At 46.9% G+C, this 25,201-nt stretch overlaps 1 protein-coding gene across 1 annotated transcript; it reads left to right on the top strand.

Annotated features, from left to right (window-relative positions):
* The first annotated feature begins 4,931 nt into the window (after positions 1–4,931).
* Fcamr (Fc alpha and mu receptor) lies at positions 4,932–18,161 on the top strand. The gene is made up of 8 exons (XM_050147799.1): positions 4,932–5,144; positions 5,240–5,351; positions 7,517–7,574; positions 8,890–9,030; positions 14,120–14,458; positions 15,351–16,494; positions 17,069–17,181; positions 17,761–18,161. The coding sequence occupies exons 2-8, from the start codon at positions 5,313–5,315 to the stop codon at positions 17,910–17,912; spliced, it is 1,986 nt and encodes a 661-aa protein (XP_050003756.1). The 5' UTR covers positions 4,932–5,144; positions 5,240–5,312; the 3' UTR covers positions 17,913–18,161.
* The last annotated feature ends 7,040 nt before the right edge of the window (positions 18,162–25,201 follow it).

Genomic DNA, 25,201 nt, shown 5'->3' with positions numbered 1-25,201 from the left:
AGGAATGGGCTTCCTTCTTTCCAGCATTCTCCTGTTCTCATCTCCCTGCCTCTACTTCCTGTCTGGTTGACCCACCTATACTTCCTGCCTGGCTAATCAACGTTTTATTAAAATACATGATTGACAGAATACAGATAATTCTCCTGCACCAAATCTTTAGGTATAAATATAAATATTTAGAAATCAGACTGGCAATATATCGATTTAGCAAAACAACATTAGTAGTTACCATCTCTAGGGCCTAAGATCCACCCCACCCCCAAAGCCACGGTCCTTTGACCAGATTTACAGTACCAGACATGAATTACTATGGAATCGGCCTCAAATCCAAGCTGAAAGTAGGTGGTAACTCCCATAACACTTGTGTCACTAATGCACAGTAGGCACATCTTGCCTGACAGGTCAATACTGTAGCATACAAGGCCCATTGCTAGGCATGGCCATTGATGACTTTTCTCCTCCAACAGCCTGCACAGCATCTTCTGGCATCATCAAAGCTAGCGATCAGGGAGGAAAATCCAGTTCATTTACTACTTGTTTGCTTTATAAGCGATGACCAAAGCATGTAGTGTGTTCAGCAACAGTCATGTCATCTATTTCTGTTATACAACCAAGAGCAATGGAAAATAACCTGAATGGGTGTGTGTGAAGAGACTACCCTGGAGTCTCCCTGACCAAAATTGCATAGGGAAATATTTCCCCTGGCACTGATATTTCATATATATATATATGTATATATATATATTACCTGATATATTATCTTCATATAATAACCTGTGACTTCTTGGAGCCATATTGTTCACCCACTCACAGCACCTCCATTCAAACCCCTCCTTATCATCACGTAGTTTAATTATCTTACAGACAAGAAGATATGACTTCTTCATCCATCCCTAGTCTTGACTAATCATCTCCACTCCTCTCTCTACATTCTTCTCTTCTCCATCTTCTGTAGATGGATTTTTCTTTAGGCTACCAGCTCATAAAATATGACATGGAGACTTATTATTAATTATGAAATATTGCCTTATCTTAGGCTTGTCCTATTTGCTTTTATAACCTAAATTAACCTATATCTTTTAATTGATGTTCTTTAATGTGACTTGGTTACCTTTACTCTGTATCACCCATTCTGCTTCCTCAACATCTGGCTAGCAACTCTTCCTTTACTTCTCTGTCTCCAGAAGTACCACCTAACATCTTCCTGCCTAGCTAGTGACCATTCAGCTCTTTATTTAACCAATCACAGTGACACATCTTCATACTGTGTAAAGGAATATTCCATAACAATCTTCCACCTGTCACTCCCCACTTCAACTTTTCCATCCCCAGTGTTCCTCCTCTCTATTTTCCTAACACATCTGGAGCACACATTTTTAACAAAAATGATAGAAGAGACAGAGGTCCTAGGCTTGGTGCAGAGATGAGCTAGTTTGTTATCTAGGGTCAAGATGAAAAGGAACAGTAGACATATGCAAGTAGGCTTTGAGGACAATGGCAGAGTAAGTCCATCCAATGGATCAAGCTCTAGATAGAGTGGGCAGTTATCTCTTTTACGTGAAACAAAGGATAGCCTGATAAGAGCTAGAGAGATGGCTCTGCAGTTAAGAATACTCGGCTGTTTTGGAGAGGACTGGATTTAGTTCTAGGCTATTCCACCAGGTGGCTCCCGTTCCGGAGGATCCGGTGTCCTCCTCTGGCCACTGCTTCATTTTAAGAAATCTATGGGAGCCTAGATGCGTAGAGTGGGAAACAAGGTAGAGGCATGTAGGTGTATAGTGAGTAGGCTAAATGTGAGCAGGCCAGTGCCAACAGCAGAGAACCCACAGAGAAAGACACAATGGGCCCCCAAGTAGACACAGGGGCTTGGCCATATGACATCAGCCATCTTAAGCTACTAACAACTTGGCTTTGGCACGGGGGATAGAGCCCTCTGTTGGTGTTTGTGCATGGTCCTAGCAAACGGCTCAACTAAGGTAAGCTGAGTGAGTTACTGTTTTGTTGCTGCTTGTCCATCAGTTTGTGAGTACTGAGAATGGAACAGGGCCTTGTGTATGTTAAGCAATTGCTTGAATACCTATTGCAAGCCCAGTCCTATAGTGTTTACTTGTGTATGTTAAGCAATTGCTTGAATACCTATTGCAAGCCCAGTCCTATAGTGTTTACTTTGCTATCAAATGTCTGCCCTCAACAGAGCTGAACATCGAATCTACAATACAGCTCCATTCCTCCATGAAGCCATCAGCTTCTTCAATACTTAGCGCCCCTTCCATCTTGCCAGGATGACGATTCATTACCACAGGGCAAAATCGGTGCTCTTAACCAAATTCTCCCAACCAGTTTACACATCAGTCTCACTTCCCAGATTCAAGTTCCTCTGGAAAGAGGGCAGTAGGAGCTGGGGACTGTTTATCACAGGAATCCACACCAAACATTCTGGTGTGAACCACAGAGGAAGGTCTCAAGCAACTTGCTTCTACGGCCTTCCTAGGATCCTTTGCTCCACCTCTGTCTCCTAACTGCCTTTAGCATGCCGTATGCATTTCAGGGTTGGACACTGCTGGATCACAGGCTCTACTATCAGCTAAATGATGGTTGCAGTTGTAAAAATCTGCCAAATGCCATTATAAAATGATTACTTGGGCTATCCAAACAGTTTTCTTCGTTGTTATTTGGAGCGGTGACAAGTCTCATAGTTCAACCTCTCTTATGAGTTTGAGTGAGTGATCAGGACATGTAGTGATGGGGTTGGTTTTTTCCAGTCCTGGATATGCTGACCAGAAGGGAAAGGGTATCTTTCCAGCAGATAACAAGGGAGGGGAGAGCACTTCAAAGCACCAAGTATCAGAGGTAGAAAAACTGCAATGGCGCAGCAGGAGTAGAAGTCTTGACTGGTAAGGAAGAGAAAAGTTCTGCCTAAAGCGCCTCCACTCATTGCTCCCCACTATGGGTTTCGGAGTTGAGCTCACTGTTTGCTGTTTTTAGTTTTGCGGACGTGTTCAGCAAACACAGCCATGTACTGAACCTAGGACTGGGAGCTTAGGGGATGCGGGCTCAGGTAGAAAGAGGCCACAAGATTATCTAGCCTGATTCTGAACTCAGGGGACCACGGTATATGGCACGGCAAAAGCCAACGTAAAAGAGCCAGCCCAGACTTTGTTCTGGGCAAGGAAATCCAGTTACACCCTCATTCAGGTGGGAGCCAGTACAGTAGAAGCCAGGACAAAGTTTTCTCCCCATAAAATGTCAGAGCCAGAACATCTTGGCTCTGGGGCTGTGCTTTGAGAAGTAGCCCAGGGTTATGCAACTGTATGTGTCTGCAGTGGCCTCAAAGTCTTCAAACCGTTGCTAAGTTAATTACATTCTGAAGGCACATTTAATATGCACGATTTATAAGGTGAAAGTGTGATGTTGACTTTACAATGTGAATTTAATTCACTATAATCCTGAAACCGCTTTAATTTTAGTCTTTCAAATACCAAAATGAGAGGGGGGAAGGGGAGGAAGAAAGGGGGAAGGAAGGAATCAAGGGAGAATTTCATGGACAGATGAAAACTTGCAAGGGGTTTTTGTTTTAGCATTTGATTAGAGTAAGACGCCTGCTTCCTCTTGCTGTGACCTAAGGAAAGGATATCAGCACTGGCTCATGTTTTCTGGGAATTTATTGCAACTTTTTTTTTACCTTTATTCTACATACTACCTTTATGATTAAAGCAACAGCTGCTGTTTCTTGATTAACATAAGAAAACAGGGTTTCCTAAACATTAGGAAAACAAGATTTATAGAGAATAAATAATCTGGCCTTTATTATTTTCCCCTCAAAAACTTGAAGGGATGAGAAACCTGGCTTCAGAGCCTATGTGATTCAACACAGTGTGATATTGTGTCCTAAGGAGCAGAGAGGGGAATACCAGGTCTTAACTACCTCTCAGTGACCCGCATGAGAGGGATTAGTTCAGGGAATGAGCCTCCGAGGGCAGCGCCTTGTGCAGTTCCTCACTACTCAAGGGTGCCACTTCCAAGAGAATGTCTCTCATGATGCAGGTGCATTCAAAATTATCCAAGAGGCTATGGGGTGGGTGGGTGGGTGGGTGAAGACCAGGAACTCTGGAATGGGAACCAAGTGGGAACTTATGCTGGCCAAGTACTGGCGTAGCAATGGATATGATTGTCACAGTTACCAGAACACGTGTACACACACTCACATGTGTGCACATACACTAGGGGAGGGAAGAAAAGATGGAGGAGAGAGAGAGAGAGAGAGAGAGAGAGAGAGAGAGAGAGAGAGAGAGACCTAGCTATACTCCAAGAATCCCACTTCGACTTCAACGTCTTCATGCCTGGGAAAGCACTGGATAATATCCACAGCTGCCCACGGTTGCTCATGTTGTCTAGCAAAGTGCCAACTGAATTCATTCTAAGGAAGAAGGGCCTTTTGATTTGACCCAAGGGTGCCATTATCTATGAGGGGTGCTGGAAATGGCCCTCATAGGTTACAGCATCCTTCCTCCTTTGGGCTCCTTTGTTTTGAGTGCTTAGGCTGTATCAGTTTCAGACCAAGAGACCGAGTAGGAGCATTGTATCTTTCCCAACGAAAAGAGCCTCTATAGACAGTTTCCCAAGGGGAATTCCTGTGGTGTTTTCAAGCGCATCGTCTGCTTAGGCCAGACTTGTCCACGCTTTCTTTCTCTGAAGACCATCTCACTAAGTTTATTGTCCTTTGTTTAGGACGCAAGTTGGTGAGCACCAGAGCATGCATTTAAACTAAAGTCACTGAAGCAAACCCCTCAAATTCCTTCTTCACAGGAGTTCAGGTCAGCAGTGGGGCAGCAGCTGATGGCCAGCTTTCGGGAAATTCCTCTCCTGAATCCTGAAATCCCCTTCTCTCCTGCTCAGGTCATTGTATCACTGGTTCTGGAGGTTCCCAGGAAGGCTTCTGAGATGGGGCCCCCTAAAAGTCTGGACCTCTAACAGGGTATAAGAGAAGAGAGAGAAGGTAGGGACCGATATACTTCCCTGAAGCTACTGTCATCAGCCCTGGAAAAGATTCCAGAGAAAGAAGTGATAGTGAGGACAAGAGGCCAGAACTGACTTTCTCTCTGCAGTAAAATCAAGAGAAGGGACCCTGGTACCAACAGCAAGAGGTGAGTGGTAGGGTTACCTCCTCAGCCCCAGTCTTCCAGTACCAGCCCCTGTTACCATCCCTACGCCATCCTGACTGCTCGCTCTCCACATTTAGAGAAAGCAGCTAGCCAACACCGAAACACCTTGGATAAAAGAAAAAGTCCAACTTGATTTTGTTCTGGACCAAGATGGATCAAGATTCCCCTGCTAAGTCCAGAGAACAAAAGGTAACATGACTTTCTCTTGGCGGTCTGGTTCTTACTCTAAGAGCGGGAAGCAGTCTGCAGCAGCCACTGTGACTTCTGCTCTAGGGGTCTCGCCTCAGAGCAGATGCGCTCTCTCCAGAGGCCGAAGACTCGGGAGTTCAGGCCCCAGCAATTCTCCTTTGTACCCTCTACTTACAGCCAAGTACTCCGAGTCTGAAACCCTGGGAAGGTAGAGCCAGCACATATTAGATGCAGAGCACACCGCTGCCCAGGCAAGGCTCTTCTTTTGCAGTGGAGGGGTATAAGCATCAGGGTCCACTTAGCAGCCTCCAGCAAAGCCAAGCCTGTACCCTTCCCTCTGCACATGCCAGGTCATCCCACAGAGTGGGGATGAAGGCAGAAGAAAAGTAGCGTTCAGAGGGGCTAAGGGAGGGCAGGGAAGTCACACACTGGCCTGTAGTGAAAATGGGGGAGGCTGTGTTTCCAGCAGGACCCAGGGGGCACAGGGCTCTTCAACTCTAATTGTGGTGCAGTGGGACTCCCAGTCTCCTGCAGAAAGGATTCCTGAAGGTCATTGCCAGGGAAGGTGACTGGACACATTCCATTGAATGATGTCCTTTCAGCCCCCAATCAAGACTGATAAGTAGCTAGGAACATTTTATTTTATCGCGTACTGTGCTTCCTCATTGCCCCGTGGAGGCAGCTTTGCTCATGAAGCTGTCACACCATTGAGCTTCAGAAGAACTGGGCGGCATGGTGATACTGGCCTTTATATGAACTGTATTAGGACTTGGCACTTTGGAAACGGTAGCCTGGGGCAGTCAGAGTATCAGGCATGAAAGGAGCCTGGATGTGGTGAATATTAATCAAACTAGGAACTAGGTGCAGCCACACCCTGGGAAACCCTGGAGAGGATGGGGTATGGCAGGGAAGGGCAGAGACTGCCCTTGAGAGCGCCCAAGGGAGGGGACTCGCTAAAGGGTGGGGTGGAGGGAGCTGGAAGAGGAAAGAAATTTAAGTCTTTTCAAACTAACTGCTCTGGGTCCCTAGTCAGTAGGGCAGCCAAAGGCTCTAGATCACATGACTGATTAGAGCCAAACAAGGTGACAAGTAGCTGCTAGGAGCCTAGTCTAGAGTCTTTGTCTTTTCCTTTCCTCCTCTCTCTTCCCTTCTCCGTTTCTCTTCTATTCCTCTTTTGCTCTTTCTCCTGCTTTCTCTCTTTCCACCCCCATTCCCTTTTCTCCTCCTTTGAGCCAACCCCGCACTACTTGGTATAGCTGGGAGTCAAGAGGGTGCCTTACTGTGTGCCATACCACCGACTTAAAGTTGATGCGCTGATCGTTCTTAAGAGTGGCAAAATACATGTTCACATTGAAAGAAAAAACAATGACATCCGAGAGACCAGAGAATCACAGTTAAACACCGATGAAAATCCTCGAAGAACACAGATGTTGTGGCTGAGGTACAATCTCAGTCTTTTAATCACTGAGAAGTGACCCATTTGGGGTTCCCTGACAGAATACTGGGTTCCTGCTCCCAGTAGCTGCCCACGGGGCTCACACTATGCTCAGTCTAGTTTTGAAGCCTAAAAGTGAAAGGCTGTGACACAAGGCTCTGCTTCCAGTGAGTTCCCAAGGCCAGCGAAAGGATGCAAAACCGAAGGTCAGATGGAGATGAAGAGGGTCCAAGGGAGTTTTCTAGAGACTGTGAAAAGAAACAGAATGTGCCCCAGGGCCCGCAGGGTGAAGGTTTAGTTTTAACTCAGCCGCCCTTGTACAGGGAAGCACAAGGCTCCCCGCTGAAGAAACAACTCCTCTCTGCAAGAAGAAAGAATGAAAAGAGAAAGAGGAGGGATGCCCTGCATCCCAGGAATGTGGTACCCCATACATAGTATCCCTCAGTGACTCAGAGAAGAGCCAGGTCCCTGAGAACACCCTTTCCGAGCATCACGATTCTACCAGTGCTCCCGGGTTGAATGAGTTCTTCCCGCTCTGCACTGCTCTGCAGAGCCCCACTTCCCAGCACAGGCAGCTCTCTGACTCTGCCCTTCAGGTAGACCCATGCAGCTACTGGAGCAAACTGAGATTCCACAGCGAGAGTGCTCAAACCTGAACCCCCCACCCCACTCCCGCCACTCACTCTAGCTTCTCATACATCTCCCTCGGGCCTCTTGTCTTTGGTTGCAGGTCTCCAGCCAAAGAACAAGGTGGAAAATACTCCTGCTCATACTCTGCCTGCTCCACGGTGAGTCTACAAACACAGCCCAGCGTCAGGCTTCAGAGGCTGCTGGGGACCTGGCAGTGGAATTTAGCCCAACCAGGCAGATGGTTGTCTTCTCTTCTGGGATTCAATACTGAATTGCTGTGGCTATGGGCACCAGGGAATGGCAGACGTGAGAGATCACCAGAGATTGCATATGCCTGGCTCAATCAATGACATCTACAACAGCCATTGTTTAGACAGCCACCCCAACACACACACACACACACACACACACACACACTACCTAGGCCCCCACCTCCATCCCTCTACCCCCATCCACACCTGCTCTCTTTTAATGAAATGGATGACTTGAAAATTAACTGTTTGTTTACAAGGTGTGCCAAGGTCCCAAGGCATGCAAAACAAAAATGTTACAGCCTTCGCTTCTGTTCGTTTTACAGACACTTCCGTGCCAGACACGGCATTCGCTATATAAAAATGGAGACCTTATGCTACATGCATAAAGAAGTCAGTATGCAAAGAAATGATATGATAAGCAGTTCATGCATTTAGCCACTTACTTAAGGCGTGTTTATGAAGGGCTTAGTGTGTGCCAGGAGTGGAGGACAATGAGATGAGAGATAGAATCCAGTCCTAACAATGTTCGCAGCCTGCTGTGCTGAGGCAGGCCAGCAACAGACCAGGCAAGGGGGTGGATGAGCCTTTCTTTCCCCATGCGGTGCTGTGTAAGTTTTATTATGATGGTAATGGTGAGAGTCATTGAAGCATGTAGTGTGTGTGTGTGTGTGTGTGTGTGTGTGTGTGTGTGTGCTACTTAGACTCTAGTCCAGGGAAGTGTTTTACAAATCATTATTGAATTCGTTAATGAGTGAAAACATTACAATAACACTAAAAATGGATTAACCATGTATGGCTAATCAACAAATCAGAGTGAACCAACAGTCGGTGCTGTCCGGTGTGTGGTGTAGAACTCCTAATCTCTCACTGGAAGGCACAGGAGCTCTCTGTTCACATAGAGGTAACAGTCCTCTTTATGGCTCGTGTAATCTAAACTCAATTCTTCTAAGTATTCCATTACCTATTTTGGTCAGTACTTTAAAACTCATCCAGGAACATGTCCCTGCATCTCCACAGGGACTGTGAATTAAGATGTGTAGTCTCTGGCTGCCCCCACCTCTGCTTCGCCACTTGACACCCAGCAGGATGAGAGTCAGTGTGATGCTCTTAGTCCATGGGATGCGGGGCAGTAATTAGAGGTGACTCCACATTTATTTCCAGAGAATGGCTTTGTAGGCATTTAGTGTTCTCTGATAGCTTGGCTTCTCCCTTTGCCCAGGTTCATCCATGACCTCTCCACACAGAAGACCCCATTCTGGAGAGCTTCAGGCTGGCTCTTCCCCTTCCAGGACCCCTCTCTGCACTATGGAAGCACACAGGGCTCCAACACCCCCTTGCTGCTGGAAAAACTCCCTTACAGGTACAGCCCCTCCTCTCCCTCCATCTGGCCAAAGAGCTCCTTTGTCAAACCAAGTCCTGGTCCTGTGTAAGGTCTGTCTCCACACCCCTACCCCCAGGGGAAGTCATAGCAACACACTACTGTTCGGTAATGATAGAGATGAGTGAGATCCCGGGTCCCCCACATCCACCAGGAAGCAGAGAATTAGCAACAGGCTCTCCAGGTGCCTTGATCCCAAATGTCAGCCCATTCTTTAATTCTCACAATTGACTGGTTAGTCACTCACCACTTGAGTACTTGAGGTGTTGGTTCTTAATTCTGGTAATAATGAAAAGTTATGTTACAAGAGTCAATCAAAGATTCTCAATCAGCAGAGCTAGACAGCCTCACCCCCAACTAGTACAGTGCTCCTTTTAAATGTGCCAATTCTAGAACACAAGAACCCCTAGAATCTAGGGTGTGAACATTGCAATAATAATAATTTTAGTAATTTTAATGCTGAATAATATTCTTGCTTTTTAAATATAAAATGTAATACCAGTAGTACCAGAAACCTTGATCGTGAGTGGTGTGGTTTGGAGCATGTTGTTAAGTTAAGCCTTCAGTGGTATTGCTACAACCAAAGCGGTCATGATTGCTGATTGCTACTCTCCTGTAATTAGACCTTAGGTCACACATAAGAGACAAGCCTCTTACAAATCCATCTGTACTCAGAAGGTGGCTTTATGCTCTGCTGTTCCTATTGCTGGTTTGTCTTTGTCTTCTTAGTCTATTTTTTTAGTTTTATTTATATTAGTATATATTAGTTATATATAACAGTGGGCTTCATTATGTTTTATATATGTCTATGTATTTTGATCATCTCCACCCTGCCACCCTCTCTGGCCCCTCTTCCATTCTAGCAGATTCCCTTCCTCTTCCTAACTAGTCGCCTTTAGCTTTCATGTCGTGTGTGTGTGTCCATCCCAATTACTTTAATTAGGGTGGCTTGCAGGAGCATGAAGGCTTGTTTACAGGAATACGGTCAGCTTACTGGTGTCTACACCACCAACCATTAACTACCAATAGATCCTCAGAGAAGGGTACCTCACGAGACCCTCCCCCAGCAGGCATTAACTACCATAAGTCCTCACGGAGGGTGGGGCCTCCTGAGCCCCTCTCATCTCCATATTAGAATATCGGCAGACCTGTTCTGGTGTCAGTCTTGTAATCACAGTGACTAGGAATTCTTGTGTCTGTGCTCGTCAGGAAGACTGGCTGAGAGTTTTCCTTTCTACTGCGTCTCCAACTGGATTTGATATCTGCTAACACTGGTTTAGCAGAGAGTTTAGAGGTGCTCCTTGTTTTCCTTTATCATGCAATGGTTTGGGAAGCAGTGGCGTTAATTCTGAAGGTCTGGGAGAATCCGCCTGTGAATCCACCGGGGCCAGGAAGTTGCTTATTCCTCCTTCAATCTCACTGCCTTTCACAGACACATTAGATTGTTTAGTTCTTTTTGGTTTAATTTAATATGCAACTGGATATATTTATTTCTTTTGGATTCCAGTTTAGTGGAACATATTTTTAGGGTATGTACTAATAATTTTCTGCATCTCATTAGTGTTTTTTGTTAACATATCCCTTTCATCTCTAACTTCATTGATTTGGTCTCCTCTTGTTTTTTGTTACTTTGACTAGGAGTTGGTCAATCTTATTTATCTTATCAAAAAGCGAGCTCCCTGTTTACAAAATTCTTATTACTATAGCAAAAATTTATTATAACAAAAATCTTCTTTATTTCTATTGTACTAATTTATGCCATAATCTTAATTATTTCTTCCCATCTACTGATTTGGGGTTTAGTTTAGTTTTTTTCCAAAAAACCTAAGGCATATCGTCAAGACATTTGAAATACCCACGTATAGAAATTTTCCTATCAGAACAGTTTTTGTTGATTTCCATAGGTTTTGCTATGTTGTGTCTTCATTTGAATTCTAAGATTTTTGGTTTTTCGAGACAGAATTTCTCTGTGTATCCTTGGCTGTTCTGGAATTCACTCTGTAGACCAGGCTGGCCTCAAACTCACAGAGATCCGCCTGCCTCTGCCTCTCTGAGTGTTGGGATTAAAGGCGTGCACCACCACTGCCTGGAGTGTTCTGTAGTTTCTTTAGTTATTATTGAATATTAATTTTATTCTATTGTATCCATTTAGAATACAATGGATTTTTCAATTTTCCTATATTTATTAAGATTTGCTTTGTGTCCTAAAATATGACCCATTGGGCTGCTGAGGAGAATGTGTATTATGCCATATCTGGTCAGAATGTTCTGTAACTCTCTGTCGGATCCACTGGTCCATTTGATTATGATATCATCTTTCTCAGATGTTGCTGTTTGTTTGTGTCAACATGACTGTCTGTCAAGCAGGGTAGTGATGTCACCCAGTCTTACTGTGTTAGGATTAATATATGTCATTATATTTCCCATATTTGGATGTCCTTGTGTTCTGTGTGTGTTTGGAATTGAAATATCCTCTTGAGAACTGCTCCCTCAGTCATCATGAAATGTATCTATTTGGATGGTATTGGAAAAATGATGATTGTTTGTTTCCAAGATCAATTTGCTTAGAAGATCTTTCCCCACGGTGTTGCCCTAAGATAGTATTAATCCATCTTTTATGAGAAATTGAAATGTGTGTACTAATTCCTATCAAATTTTGTTCTGTTTGGGGTTTTCTTATTTCTCTCTTGTTTAACTATTAATATTCAAGACTGGTTTATCCTTTCCTGCTACCCCGTGGGTACATTTGGCTTTCCCTTCAGTCAGAAGGATTTCTTGGAGTATCTTCCACTAAGCTGAGCTAGGAGTTATACATTCCTTTAGCACATTTTAATTGTGGAAATTTTTTTCTCCTTCAGTGACAGATAACTTTGATGGAGATCACAGTCTGTGTTGGCAATTGTTACCTTTCAAGACTTGAAATAGAGTATTCCAAGCTCTCCTGGCTTTCAGAGTTCCTATGGAGAAATCTTCTGTTACTCTGATGGGCCTGCATATATATGGGCCTGGATGTTTGTTGGGTGTTTCCTATGCATTCCCCTTGTTCTCTATATTTAGCAGTTAAATTATATGATAAGAGGAGCTCTCTTCTGGTCTCATCTGTTTGGTGTTCTAAGTATCTCCTGTATCTCGATTGGCATCACTTTCAAAATTTCTTGAAAATGTAAAGGTTCACAGGGACCTTAGCCAACTTCTTTTGCCCAATTAAACAGCCAGTTCTTATTCACTCGGCTGTTGGCTAGTCAGGGGGATGTGAGGAAATCGCGTTTCTGGTGGTTTCCATGGCCTCTGCCCAGGTATTTCGGATCATCCAGGGGCTGATTTCCAGATGTGTCTGTTGACATCCTCACAAGCTGGGTAGTGTTTTTGAGGCAGGCCTCACTCTGTAGCTTAGGCTGGCACTAAATTCAAAGCTTTTCCTGCTCCTGTTTCTTGATGAGATTGCAGCATGCGCTGTCATACGCAACCTCACCTTGAATTGAGATAATTCTGACAAGGAGTTTCGCATTTTTCCCTTTTGCCAGGATCCACAAGTTCATTAACTGTTCCCAGCAGGGGAATACTGATCCAAAGTTTCTCGGGGTCAGAAGCCCTAAACACACTACAAATTACCACATACTCATGTCCCAAGCCGAAATGTTTGGTGGCCTTTCTGTAGGAAGAAATTATGAAGCTGATTTCAACAATAGCCCAGCTGGCAGCCATCCTGGCTCCTAAGGAAGGTCAAAGAACCCTAGGAGAGCTGAGGAGCTCCCTGTCAAAACTACTCTGGACAGAGATGGGCCACTTCCTCTTGCTCTAATCTAAGGGAAAGAATGTCTAGAGAGAGACCAAATAAATTTGCCATTATACTTCAGGTTTTCTCTGACAGAAGGACAAAGTGTGCTTCCTTTGACCCAGTTTAAGGTCCTCAACAAGGAGAACCAGTCACAGGGGATTGTGACCACAAAAGAGGTACAAATAGCCAGAAGTCACAGGGCTGTTATGGTATTCATAGAAGGCCAGCAAAATGAGAAGCCATCCGTGCAATGAGAAAACTAGAGACAGAAGCTGCCAAAGAGATATCTGGGCAGCAAACAAAAAAAGAGACTACTTTGGACACTAGCCAGGTAAAGAAAGGCTGTCTTATGTAACACTACTCCCTTCTCTGTGCTCGTCCTGGAAGGTCCCCAGGCCTCAGCTCTGAGGAGCCAAAGAAAGCAAAGCAAGAGACCCAACCCATCCATCTCTTCCCTGGAAGTCTCTGAGCCTAGTGGGAACAAAGAAAAAACCTTTAGCTAGATGAGACACTGTCTGCTTTCACATTGGTCTGGATGTAGAACTTTAGGCTAGGCTAGACTCTGTGCCAGAAGAGGCAGCGAATCTACTGTACACAGATTATGCCGGGTATCTCATGAAGTAGCAGAGAGTCCAGAGATGGTGGGAAAAGTCAGTGAAAGAATAAACCTTGTTCATGCTTAAACCTAATCAAGTTAAAGGCTTCCTACATGTTGGCTTATATATACCCAGCTCAGCTAATATTGCTAAAGCAGGTGTATTCGTGATACTTCTTGCCTGTGCTCTTGCAGCAACTGTGTGCCACGTGTGTACAGTGTTCTGTTCTATAGAGAAGAGGCCAGCATGGGAAAATGCCAGCCATTGATCTGGAGGACTTATCAACGCAGCAGAGCAGAATGGGCATCTCTTCAGAGGAAAGCACACTGATACGTCCACACTAGTAACACTTCTCTTGTACCGGCTCTGCAAACCAGAGCCCTCTTCCTGGGCTTGCCTTCTCCTTACAAGCTTATAGATGGAGTTTAGTGGCTGGAATGCAGGCTCCGGACAGATTTGCAGGAGGACACCTAGCACACGAGTGCTAGCTAAATGCTGGATAAGAGTCTTTGAGATGAGGCCTTGAGTCCGGCTCCTTTCCATACTTTGGGCAAGGTCTGCTTCCTCAGTGGCTGAGCTTTTCTGTTCTATGTGCCGCCTTCAGAGCTGCTATTTTCCGATGAGCAGAGTTCATAGCTACCTCCCTGACAGTGGTGATGCTCACTATCCCTTCCTTTGACAATTTCTCTGCCTGCAGGTGCAAATGCACTGAGAGGCCCAAGGCTGGTATCTGGGGAGCCTGGAGGAGCTGTCACCATCCATTGCCATTATGCCCCCTCCTCTGTCAACAGGCATCAAAGAAAATACTGGTGCCGCCTGGCGCCTCCGTTGTGGACCTGCTACACCGTCGTGTCCACCAACCACTACACCCACCGTGACTACAGGGGGCGCGTGGCTCTCACTGACTTTCCACAGAGTGCTCTGTTCATGGTGAAGCTGTTCCGACTGTCCCCGAATGACACGGGACTTTACCGCTGTGGTATAGGGGACCGAAACGACAAGCTATTCTTCAGGATGAATCTGATTGTGTCTCCAGGTAAGAGTCGAGTGACGGCTGACGGGCCAGTTTTTGTAAGGCTGAGGTTGAGAAGAAACAGGCACAGGGGAAGGCTCCAAAGCCCAAGCATGACTCGGCTTTGAGAGGTGTGCTTTCGGCTCAGATGGACGTCATCTTTGAGAAACCAAATACTCGGAAAGAGTGCCCAGTGGAGGACATACAAGGTCGTCCGTCTGGTTCTTTCTATCCTGGATGCTGCAGAAAGAATGTTTGAACTATGTTTCAAAAACACTGCGTGAGGTAGATTTCTGTGATTCCAGAAAACTTGGTGTTCAGACATGCAGAGAAGAGGTAGTGCTGGTGAAGCCTACACGGGAGGACAGAAGGTTTGGGGCTAGGCTTTCCTACAGTAGCACCTTGCTGAGTCCCTCTGCAGACATCTGTAGCTCCAAGGCTCCGTTCCAAAGGCTGGTTTCAGATTCAGGCATAGAGGTCTAAAGCAGGTGTGTGTGTGTGTGTGTGTGTGTGTGTGTGTGTGTGTGTACGTACGCACACTCCAAAAAGATTGCTCTGCAGAACACCTAGTCAGAAGTGACCATATTCCCTTGAATGCTGGAGTCTACCTTCCTGCTGCAATTGAATGCTTATTTACTCCCTTGTTGAATAGTAGCACAGGCTCCAAGGTATCTGGATAAGGAATATGTAGACCTGAGGGACAAAAGTAGGGATGTAAAATTTGAATATCTGCAAAACCATAGAGGCACATTGAGATTGTCACCTTCTAATTTTATCCAACTTATTGCAGAAGATTTCCTCTCTTAATGAGCTGTATCCTACTTAATAAGCATTTTGATCAAATGTCCTTTGCTGGATCTAGTAGGTAGCATAGGGAGCATTCCCTCACGGCCTCTCTCTGTGCTTGTCCACACAGGTCCTTCCAACACCACCTATGCAGCAGCTTCAGCTTCTGGTGAGCTCATCACAGCATCTTCTGGGATAGGATCCACAGCAGCCAACAGAAGCACCCCAGGAGTCACCCAGATTCCAGAAGGCCAAGTCTCAGAACCAGACAGAACAGCTCCAACTACAGCCAACAGAAGCACCCCAGGGGTCACCCAGATTCTAGAAGGCCAAGGCTCAGAACCAGACAAAACAGCTCCAACTACAGGCAACAGAAGCACCCCAGGAGCCACCCAGATTCTAGAAGGCCAAGGCTCAGAATCAGACAGAACAGCCCCAAGTACAGCCAACAGAAAGACCCCAGGGGTCACCCAGATTCTAGAAGGCCAAGGCTCAGAATGGGGCAGAATAGACCCAACCACAGCCAACAGATGGACTCTAGGGGTCACCCAGATTCTAGAAGGCCAAGGCTCAGAACCCGGTAGAACAGCCCAAACTACAGCCAACAGACAGACTTTAGGAGTCACCCAGATTCTAGAAGGTCGAGGATCAGCATGGGACAGAACAGTTCCAACTACAAGAATAAGCAAAACTACAGTTTCAGCCAATGGAAGATCAACCCCAAGAATAGCCAAGACAACAGTTCCAGGGAAAAGCAACAGAGAGGAGGGCTCTATCAAGGCAACATTCCCCACTCCAGAGAGTCCAGCTTCAAAATCAAGAAGCATGTTCAATACAACACAGGGTGCTTGGATATTGGGTGCTAGAAACTCAGTAACAACTAGTGCCAGCACCAGCAAGGGTGGGAGGACAGGTACAGTTACAGAGGCTGAAGGACCACAGGAGGAAACAGAGGTCAGCGTATCTCCAGGAGCACCCGGAAAGATCACAGGAACCACCCGGCCATCAGTCCTGATCTCAGAGCCTGTGACTTGGGAAACTCTCCAAGAAGCAACAGAGGACAATTTGTCTAAGCGACGATTGTTGTACTCCGCAGAAGAGGCATCCCCAGATCCAAGTGCATGGACTTTGAATGCTACACATATGCAAGTGGCATCTGGAAGCATTGGTAGAACCCTAGAAAACACTGCTGGAGAAAGTAGCCCCCCAACACCAAGCAGACTTTCATCTGGGGGCCCGATGTGGACCCCTGGCAAGAGATCATCAATGAAGAGGTAAGCCTTGGGTCCCTGTCGGCCTTGCTTCCAGGCCAGCCCTTCCTCCTGTGGACCTCTTTCCCCTTGTATTTACAGATCAGTAAAGAGTGGGACGGGGTACTTAAGAGTCAGCTACCACCCTCCAAACTTCAGGGCCCCTGCGGCGGCGATAAGGCTGTCTGAATGCTTTCTGGTGGTTTGCGAGCAAAAATCTCAATGATATGATGAAATAATTTTTAGGCTGAAACCCTTGGAACTCTCTGTTTAATATGAGGGCCAGAACTCCAGGGAAGGGAAACAATTTGCTGAAGACACAAGGAAAACTTGTGACAGAGCCAAATGCCAAAGCCAACCTCCTGACCCTCACTCATCCTCTTCTCAATACGGCACACTGTGGCCCATGCACAGGAGGGTGGAGTGACGCAAAGGACTGGGGCTTGGGGAGCTGAACAGAGCAGCCCTGCTGGGAGCCAGTTACAGGGACAAGGGTACCCAATTGGCCCGGAGCTCATCTTGTCCACCTGTGAAATGAGAGAGACAGGCTCCCTGCTCCAGGGTCCTCTCACCCTTACCATGACTCCTCCCTCTGCAGTGTTTTTACAGAAGGAGAAAGCAACACTTGGATCCTGACTCCAGTTTCCAGTGTGCTGGCGCTGGTTCTGCTTGCGGCTCTGGTCCTCTTGAAAAGGAGACCCTGGAGGACCTGTGAGTTGAGCTTACGTAGCCCCAAAACTAGAGAGAGGAACGACCCTTTCCTCCTGATACCCTCAGGGTGGGTTAGGTTAAATTGAATATCCAGACATTTGGACTTAGAAAAGGTAGATTCTACTCTGAACCATTGAACTCAGCTTGGTCATGGCTTCATCAAATCCCTTCTCCTCTGCTTGTGCCTCAGCGTCATTCCTCGGCTTAAGGAGACGTGGAGGATGACAAGAACTATTAGCCGTAGGTGTGGGGCCACTCTGGCATACTTAATGTGCAGCCTGCGCTAATGACTCTCCTAGTACCGTCCCAGAGATGCAGGCTGCTAACGCAAGTGCTCCACAGTGCACATCTTGCTCAAAAGAGATGAGGCTTTCTCGGGGGGCGGGGGGGGGCAGTGAGAGAGACTGAGGCTCCCAGGGCCAGAAACCAAGTCATCTGGACCCATCACTATTGTTGTAATGGGCCCAGCTACCAGACTGCTGTCTTGGGAAATTCTCAGAACCGTGCCTCTCACTCTTAGGAAGGCAAATCTGTCTGTGTGCCCCAGGACACTCACAGCCTTCTCTTGCGTCTCTACAGCTCAGAAGACAGAAAGGTCACCAAGGATCACTCTGATTCAGATGACACATTTCCTACCAGACAAGCTCTCCGATGTGGGAAAGAGCTTGCAGCAAGGTGACCCTCCTGCCCAAGCCAGCCTGACTGTCCTAAAGAAGGACTCAGGACCCTGAGGATGGAAAGATAAACAGCTCAGTCACCATGGAAGGAGAACCAAGACCAGCTATCTCCATGGCTTCTTCACCCCTTTCTCACCTTCAGCCACACGAGCTGACTAAGCTCAGCCACTGAGGATGCCAGCTCGGGCCTCAGAGGGTCAGGCACTCTCCGCAGCCAAAGGTGACAGACGGTACATGGACTCAAAGAAGGCTTCAAGAAAGGGCTTTATGGTATGGCTGTTTTTCAACTGCCTATTTTTTTTTCCAGAGAAAGAGGGAGGCAGGGGGTGGGGGGATGCATGTATACAGAATCTCTTCATTCCTGGCAGTGTGGAAAAGGAGAATCTCCATTCCGTTGCTGCTGCCCCTCTGGGTGCCCTTCTTTCCCTATGCCTGTTAGCACTATGCCTGCCGCTCACACTCAACAGCCTTCTCACTTGCCAGGCTGCCCTGAGCAAGCACAGCCGTCGCTCCTTAAGCACAGGAATTTTATCTTATCCATTTCACTACATCTCCAGAGAACTTGCCACTCCTTGGGACCCTAGCCAGTTAAAAGGCCCATGCCTGTTTGGCCGGGGATGGCGTGGGTTTGGTGGGCCCTGGGGATCTACTTGGGTAAGAGGTATGAATCCCCAACGGCCTCTACCACTTTTGGTTGGGAGTGATTTGGATGACCACGACAGTGGATGGTTTCTATGTGAGACTGGAGGAAAGGACCACCCTTCTGTTTCACCGCATCTCCCCGTTTGACACTGTCCTCGTCACGCTGTCAATCTTTGATCAGGTCAAGATTTTCCGGGATTTTCCTAAACGATGGGAGAAGAGGGTACTTTTCAATAGGTTTTCACCCTCATTATCAATCCCCTCTTGTTGCCCTGTTTATGAATCTTTGATATCAAAGGCTGTGGGCAAAGCTGGAAATGATTTGGGAAAGAAGACAGAGGGACAGATGAGAGGAATTTTATGTGGATTCTGCCTTCTAACCATATCTGTCGGGGAACTTTTGGCCCACTGTTGACCCCACCATCTTTTCAGGAATCATATCTGCTCTTTTTTCTTTGCCAAGCGTGTTAGTATTCTTTATTTGGGCGGAACAGGCATTGGGCAACAGAAGCTTTGGGGAAAGAAAGTGCCAACACCAATTTAAGAGCTGTGACGTTGACATTTCCAGAAGTTTCGGCCTTGCCTTCTAAGCTGTCAGTGACATCGAAGTCCTCCAGAAATACCTCTTCATATCTGGTCATGACCCTAGATACTGAACCAGGAAAGCCCAAAGAGATACCCTCAGGGCTTATGAGAGAATTGTCCTAGGTAAGGGGGCAGGTTGAATGCAGGTTGAATGCAATTAGAAACACAGAAGTTCAGAGTTATAGAGACTTAAGTAGAGCAGCAGTTCTCAACTTGTGGGTCACGACCCCTTTGGAGGTGGAACCATCCTTCCATAGGAGGATACCCTATGTCAGATACCCTGTATATCAGATATCTGCATCATGATTCATAACAGTAGCAAAATCACAGTTATGATGTAGCAGTGACAATAATTTTATAGTTGGGGAGTCACCACAACATGATTAACTGTATTACAGGGTCACAAACAGCAGGAAGGTTGGGAACCACTGATCTAGAGGGAATCTGAAGCCCAGTGAATGAAGTCCCTTGTTCAAAGTCACCAAGTCACCAGGACACCAAGCTGGTAAAATGAGAGCAAAGATTAGAGCGTGTGTGGCCCTGGCCTAGTATCTTTGCACTTCGCCTCTTTCGTGTTAACTAAGAACTTGCCAAAAACCAATGCAACCATCACGCCAGACTGTGTTTTGCCTGCTATCTCAGCCTGTCTGAGAAACCAGTATGAGAGGCAGAAAAGTCACTACGGTCCCACCCCACCAATGAGCAAGCATTTCTTCACAGGTACATAGCTGAGACAAGACCACTTAGTTTGTTGATGGCTGTGGTGCGTCAAAAATGCAGGCTGTCTGGTCCATCTAACCTGTCAGTTTTTGCGGGGAATATCCATAGGCCATCTGCTTCTTGGGATGTTAAGAGACAGTCGGAGGAAATTAAGTCATGGCTCAAAGAAGTCTGGGGAATGCTAGGCTAATCAACAGATTCTTATATGCAGGACTTCTCAGAGCCTTAACTGTCCAACAGAACACGGTATAATTGAGAGTGGGCACGTCACGTGCCTGGACTATTGTGTTTAGCCAAGCAATCTCACTGAACTGGGTCTCCTTACATCCTTCATTATGGAAGCCAATATATTAAACCCAGACACGGCTAACTTCTCCTCCAAAGGCAAACACCTTAGATCTGGCAACGCGGCAGCCTCTGAGGCAGTCACTCAGCTCCACATCTGTAGCCACAAAGGGTACACAAACCACTGGCTAGCCTTTGTTCCAGCAGAACTCTCAGAGAAACAGGAAGCTGCATTTGGCTTTTAACCGTGTCAACTCATTTTCAATGCCTGCATTAAGTCGTAAGACTACACAAGACTTTTAGATACATAGATGACCTGAATGATCAGATCTATCTTCTCAGGAGCTTCCTGCCACCCCTTGCTAGACCTTCTCTTTCCTCTGAACTGCTCTGGTACTCTTTGTCCTGAACTGGGTAGCTATGGTACCCTACCCATCTTAGTAGAAGACAGAGAAGGAGAGGAAAGGAGCCCCTGCAGTCAGGTGCTGAGGCCGGGGAAGCTTCCAGGAGTACTGGTGTTCCAGAGGAACCTGAGATCTGCCAGGAGGAGCTGCCGGAGTCAGGCTGGGCCCGAGTGTTTGAAGAGAGGAGGGAGAAGATCTGGGCAGAAGCCTCAGAGAAGGAAGTGGGATAGCCCTGGTTTATAGCTCTCCTTTATGGCTCAACGGATTCCACAAATGGGGCAGGCTGTGCTTAAAGGGCCAGCGACAAACCACACAGAGCAGGCCAGCTCCACCAGCACCATGTTCCTGCCGCTGAAGTGAGGTCAGGCAGTACTTCCTTACTGTGCTAGAATCAGAGGCACGTCCATTCCAGGGTTCAGGGTTGCCACTGATTTTTACAAAGTGAAACAGCAGGGCACAGCCCTCGAATGCTCCTTCTCTTTCTACTTATTAATTAATGTAGTTAACTTCTCATTCACATGTTACAAAACAGCTCATTCTGTGTGCACTATATTTCCGAAATATGTAATTATGGCCGTTCTCATTGTATGGATGAGGAAAACTGACATTCAGAGGAAACATCTCATACTCGCAAGGGAAAAGTAAGCTGGGCCATGTGGCCCACCAGCAGTCTCTGTCCTTGATCACTACTATTTTGTCCCCCATCTTCATTATATTTATTAAGAGCTGTAAATCAACCATGCCAGGGTGGGGGTGGGGGGAACCCACTAAAATGACTGCTTCAAAGTTAGGGGCAAGGTTTTTATTGTGATAAGAGAGAACATCCTGAGGCACCTGGAAGACTCCAGAGCAGAGAGAAAGAAGCAGACAGAACGTGAGCACGGCTAGGGAAGCAGGAACAGCAGAGAAGAGCGAGAGAGGATGGTGAGTGTAGCATACTTGGGGTCAGGGAGGGGAAATCCTTGCTGTTATATACAGGACAAACCGGTGTGGGGAAGAGGGAAGATTGTGAACACACAGCCTTGGGCTAGCATAGTGGAGGAGGAGTGAGGGAAGGGAGAAGGGAGAGGAGGCTAGCACAGACTTGGAAATGTATAGCATTTACAGAAGAGTCAGCTTGGGCTTCGGGATGTCCTCTAGGGATGCTCTATATGTGTCAGTAGGAAGCCAGATGCCTCAGCTACCAGTGGAAAGGGAGATAGGGATGTACCTCTTTCTGGTTGACAGAAACCCTCTCAGGGGTTCCTGAGGAATTCTGACAGTATCCTTTAGCTGCACCAAGACTGTCATTTCTGGACACCTGCACTGCCCTTTGGAGTTTGGGGAACTGGGGTTTCCTTTACCTGACAAGAACCTTGTCTTCTAGTCAGGCCTTTCCCTACTTAGAGTTTTAGGAGGTTGCTTGTTTCTCTCCGTGAGACTTTTGTGTGGCAAGTTACACAATCACTTCCAGTCACTGGTTCTCTTTAATCACTAACTGGTTTATTTTTGTCTAAGCTTAGTGGGATGTGGGGTGGGGGAGTTCACGAAGCCAGACTGAGAGCTGAAACTTCAGCCCTGAGGTACTTGCTGGCATTTAGACAAATGGAGCTCAGATGCCAAAGTGTAAGTGTGTAAGGTGTGTAAGAGTGTAGGTACTTGTATCCCAGGTGCTTCTCACCGCACCCTACTGAAAGACTAGGAGTAAAACAGACTCTCTGGTGGGCAGAAAAGGAGAGGGGCCATGACTGGGTAATAAAGGTGGCAAATCTCCAAGCTTCTTCCTCACACTCCTGACTTGAGACAAAAGCCTAGCGACTTCAAACAAAGGCTTTGTGAGCTTTTGTCTCCCAGCAGCAGGCCACTTGCTGGCAGACTGGCCTACTCAGGACATGTCACAATAGTTGTAGGCCAATCAACAGTCCTTCTTTTGTCAAACTGACCAACCCTACATTAAGGGAGGAAAAATCTTGACAGGGTTTTAAACCCCAATCCCTCAGAAGAGATTGGAGCTGTCAGCTTTCCCAGATCCCCCTCGGCTTTGCTGAGGGTCCTTTTCTGGGTGTCTGCTGCACGTGTGTGTTTCCTCACTGCCAATAAACACCAACTGTCAATTTTTGTCTGTGGTGCTCGAGGTTTCTCTGCAACTGCCTGTTTGCGTTCCAGGTTTTTCCTGCTTTTTAGTTCCGTAACTGGCAGAGAACAACCAACCTGGTCAGGACCCTTAGATGGTATGATCGCAAGACCCCTAGACTGGACCACTGCTCACACGGCAGAGGTGGTTTCTTTGCCTCAGACAGGAGGTTCTGAGAAATACTGATACTATTAATAGCTGCTGGCGGCTTGACAGACATGCTCTGGACACTCGGCACTGGAAGTGGACTCTGTAATTCTGTAATGCCCGTGTGTGGCACCCAGGAGCACCACTCTCTCCATTCTTCATCAGTGCCGCAGTGGCCTCCCGCTCCCCTCGCTGTCAGCAGGAAAGGAAGCCCAACTCAACTGCCCACTTGGAGGGGAGCCTTCTGCTGAAACCTAGCAGAGAGGTGGCAGCTGCATGAGGACTCCCCCCCACACCCCAGAGGCTCTTGAGAATTGTAATTCTGAAGTCGACACACACTTGTCAATTAGGGTCACTTCTTTCTCCGAGCTGCAAATTCCTGCCACCCAACTCAGAGTATTTTAGAGAGGAGGGGAGAGTCAGGAGACTACGCCCTGAGGTACTGAACACTTGCCCAGACACTTTAGGGAAGATGTGGCAATTCAGTTTGGTAAGAATTCGGACAAAGGTGGATGTACATAATCCCAGGTTATGGGAGGCAGAGGCTGGAGAGATAGAGCAAGTTCAAAGTCAGTTTGTGTCACAGAGAAAACTCTGGGCTACACAGTAACACCCTGCCTCAAAGGATATATAAACAACAAAACAAAACAGAAGGCAAAGAATGAAAAAATTGCTTCTTTAGAGGGTGGCACAAGCAAGGCAGATTGGTTAGAACATGCAACCAGCTCCCAACCACGGCAGCGTAGCGTAGACAATTGAAAATATTCAACACCAGAAAGACTCTCCTTTTATAGCTGGGAGCCCTGCAACTAAGATGGACACAAGCTGCAGGGTATCCCACAGGCTGCAGGGTATTACAGAGACTGCAGGGTATTACAGAGACTGCAGGGTATCCCACAGGCTGCAGGGTATTACAGAGACTGCAGGGTATCCCACAGGCTGCAGGGTATTACAGAGACTGCAGGGTATCACACAGGCTGCAGGGTATTACCCAGGCTGCAGGGTATTACCCAGGCTGCAGGGTACACAGGCTGCAGGATATCACCCAGGCTGCAGGGTATTACAGAGACTGCAGAGTCTTACAGAGGCTAATTTTCCAGCATCTGCCTGCCTGGCACACCTTGGGCTACAGGGACGTCCCAGACCAGGAACAAGGAAACAGCAAGTCTTCAGGGGGACCCCAGTTGCTTATGAGAGGGGCTGGGCCCTGTCACCTGGCACTCACTTGTTGACTTTGGATGTCTACTCAAAACTTCTTCCTCCTTCTCCCTAGCCAAGTGTAGAGGTGAGGGGGAAGGAGAGTGGTTTTGTAACCTCAGAAAAGACTTGTTCGTCTGTCCCTGACAACTGGAATAATAGACTCAAAACTCCTCAAAGGCTGAGAGATCCCTAAAGGGGAACTGAGATCTTGCTGGGTCACAGCCAACTTTTCCTTCCTTCCTTCCTTCCTTCCTTCCTTCCTTCCTTCCTTCCTTTCTTTATTTTTTCTTTTGCTTTTCTTTTCTTTTTTTATTTGAGACAAGGTTTCTCTGTGTAGCTCAGGCTGTCCTGGAACTCACACCGTAGACAAGGATGGCCTTGAACTCACAGAGATTCACCTGCCTCTGACTCCAGAGTGCTGGCTTTAAAGTAGGTGCGAGCTCTGCCCAACTCCTTCTGCATTCTTGCATTCAGCTTTGCTTTGTCCTGTCTTTCCCTCAACAGCCTGCCTCAGGGGCTCTGCCACAGTCTTTTTCATTTATTTCTCCCTCAGTCAAACTGATAAAGGGCTCCACAATGCTGCCATCCTAGGGGCCCCAGAAGTTATGTTCGCTCTCTGATTGGCTGTCAAGAGTCAACAACGCTGGGCAAACAGTGAAGGACCTTATGTCAGGTAACGACACAGCAGGCAGATGGTCATGGAAGAGGTAACTCCAGGTGTTCATCTGGGCAGGAGAATGCTAGGGCAGGAATGTAGCTTTGGCCCATAAGTGACTCTTCTGAGAGCCGCTAAGATTAGTGTATGCCAGTATCCCTCCTCCTTCCTCAACTCTCCTACCCTTGCTTCTTCACTTGCCAGCCTCGTTTTCCTCCTTGGCGCCATACTGCCAGATGGCAGACTGCATGCCTTGAGACCTTTGGGCAAGTCCTCACAGAGCCGCTAAAGAATTACCTGTCAGGCCCTAACGAAATTGGGGACAGATGGTTAACTGTGGTACATATTAGTATATCATTGCACCTGCTGGCCTTCTGTTACAGGATCCATGCTCTCATCCCCGCTCCTCTCAGCTCTTCTCAGCCTGACCTTTACCCTAAACCTCTCCAGCTCATGGGCTTCCCTCCTCCAACTTCTCATTCCTATATAACCCTGCCATTTTGTCCGTTTGCTCTCTTGGCTCTTGGTCTTCTCTCTCTTGGCACTCTTTGTTCTCTCTCTCTCTCTCTCTCTCTCTCTCTCTCTCTCTCTC

This window comes from Alexandromys fortis, unplaced genomic scaffold (assembly GCF_014885135.2).
Source record: "Alexandromys fortis isolate MF-2015 unplaced genomic scaffold, M_Fortis_MF-2015_v1.1 scaffold_58, whole genome shotgun sequence".
NCBI lineage: Eukaryota > Metazoa > Chordata > Mammalia > Rodentia > Cricetidae > Alexandromys > Alexandromys fortis.
Note: the sequence above shows the minus strand (reverse complement) of the source record. Positions and strands in the feature narration are given on the sequence as shown.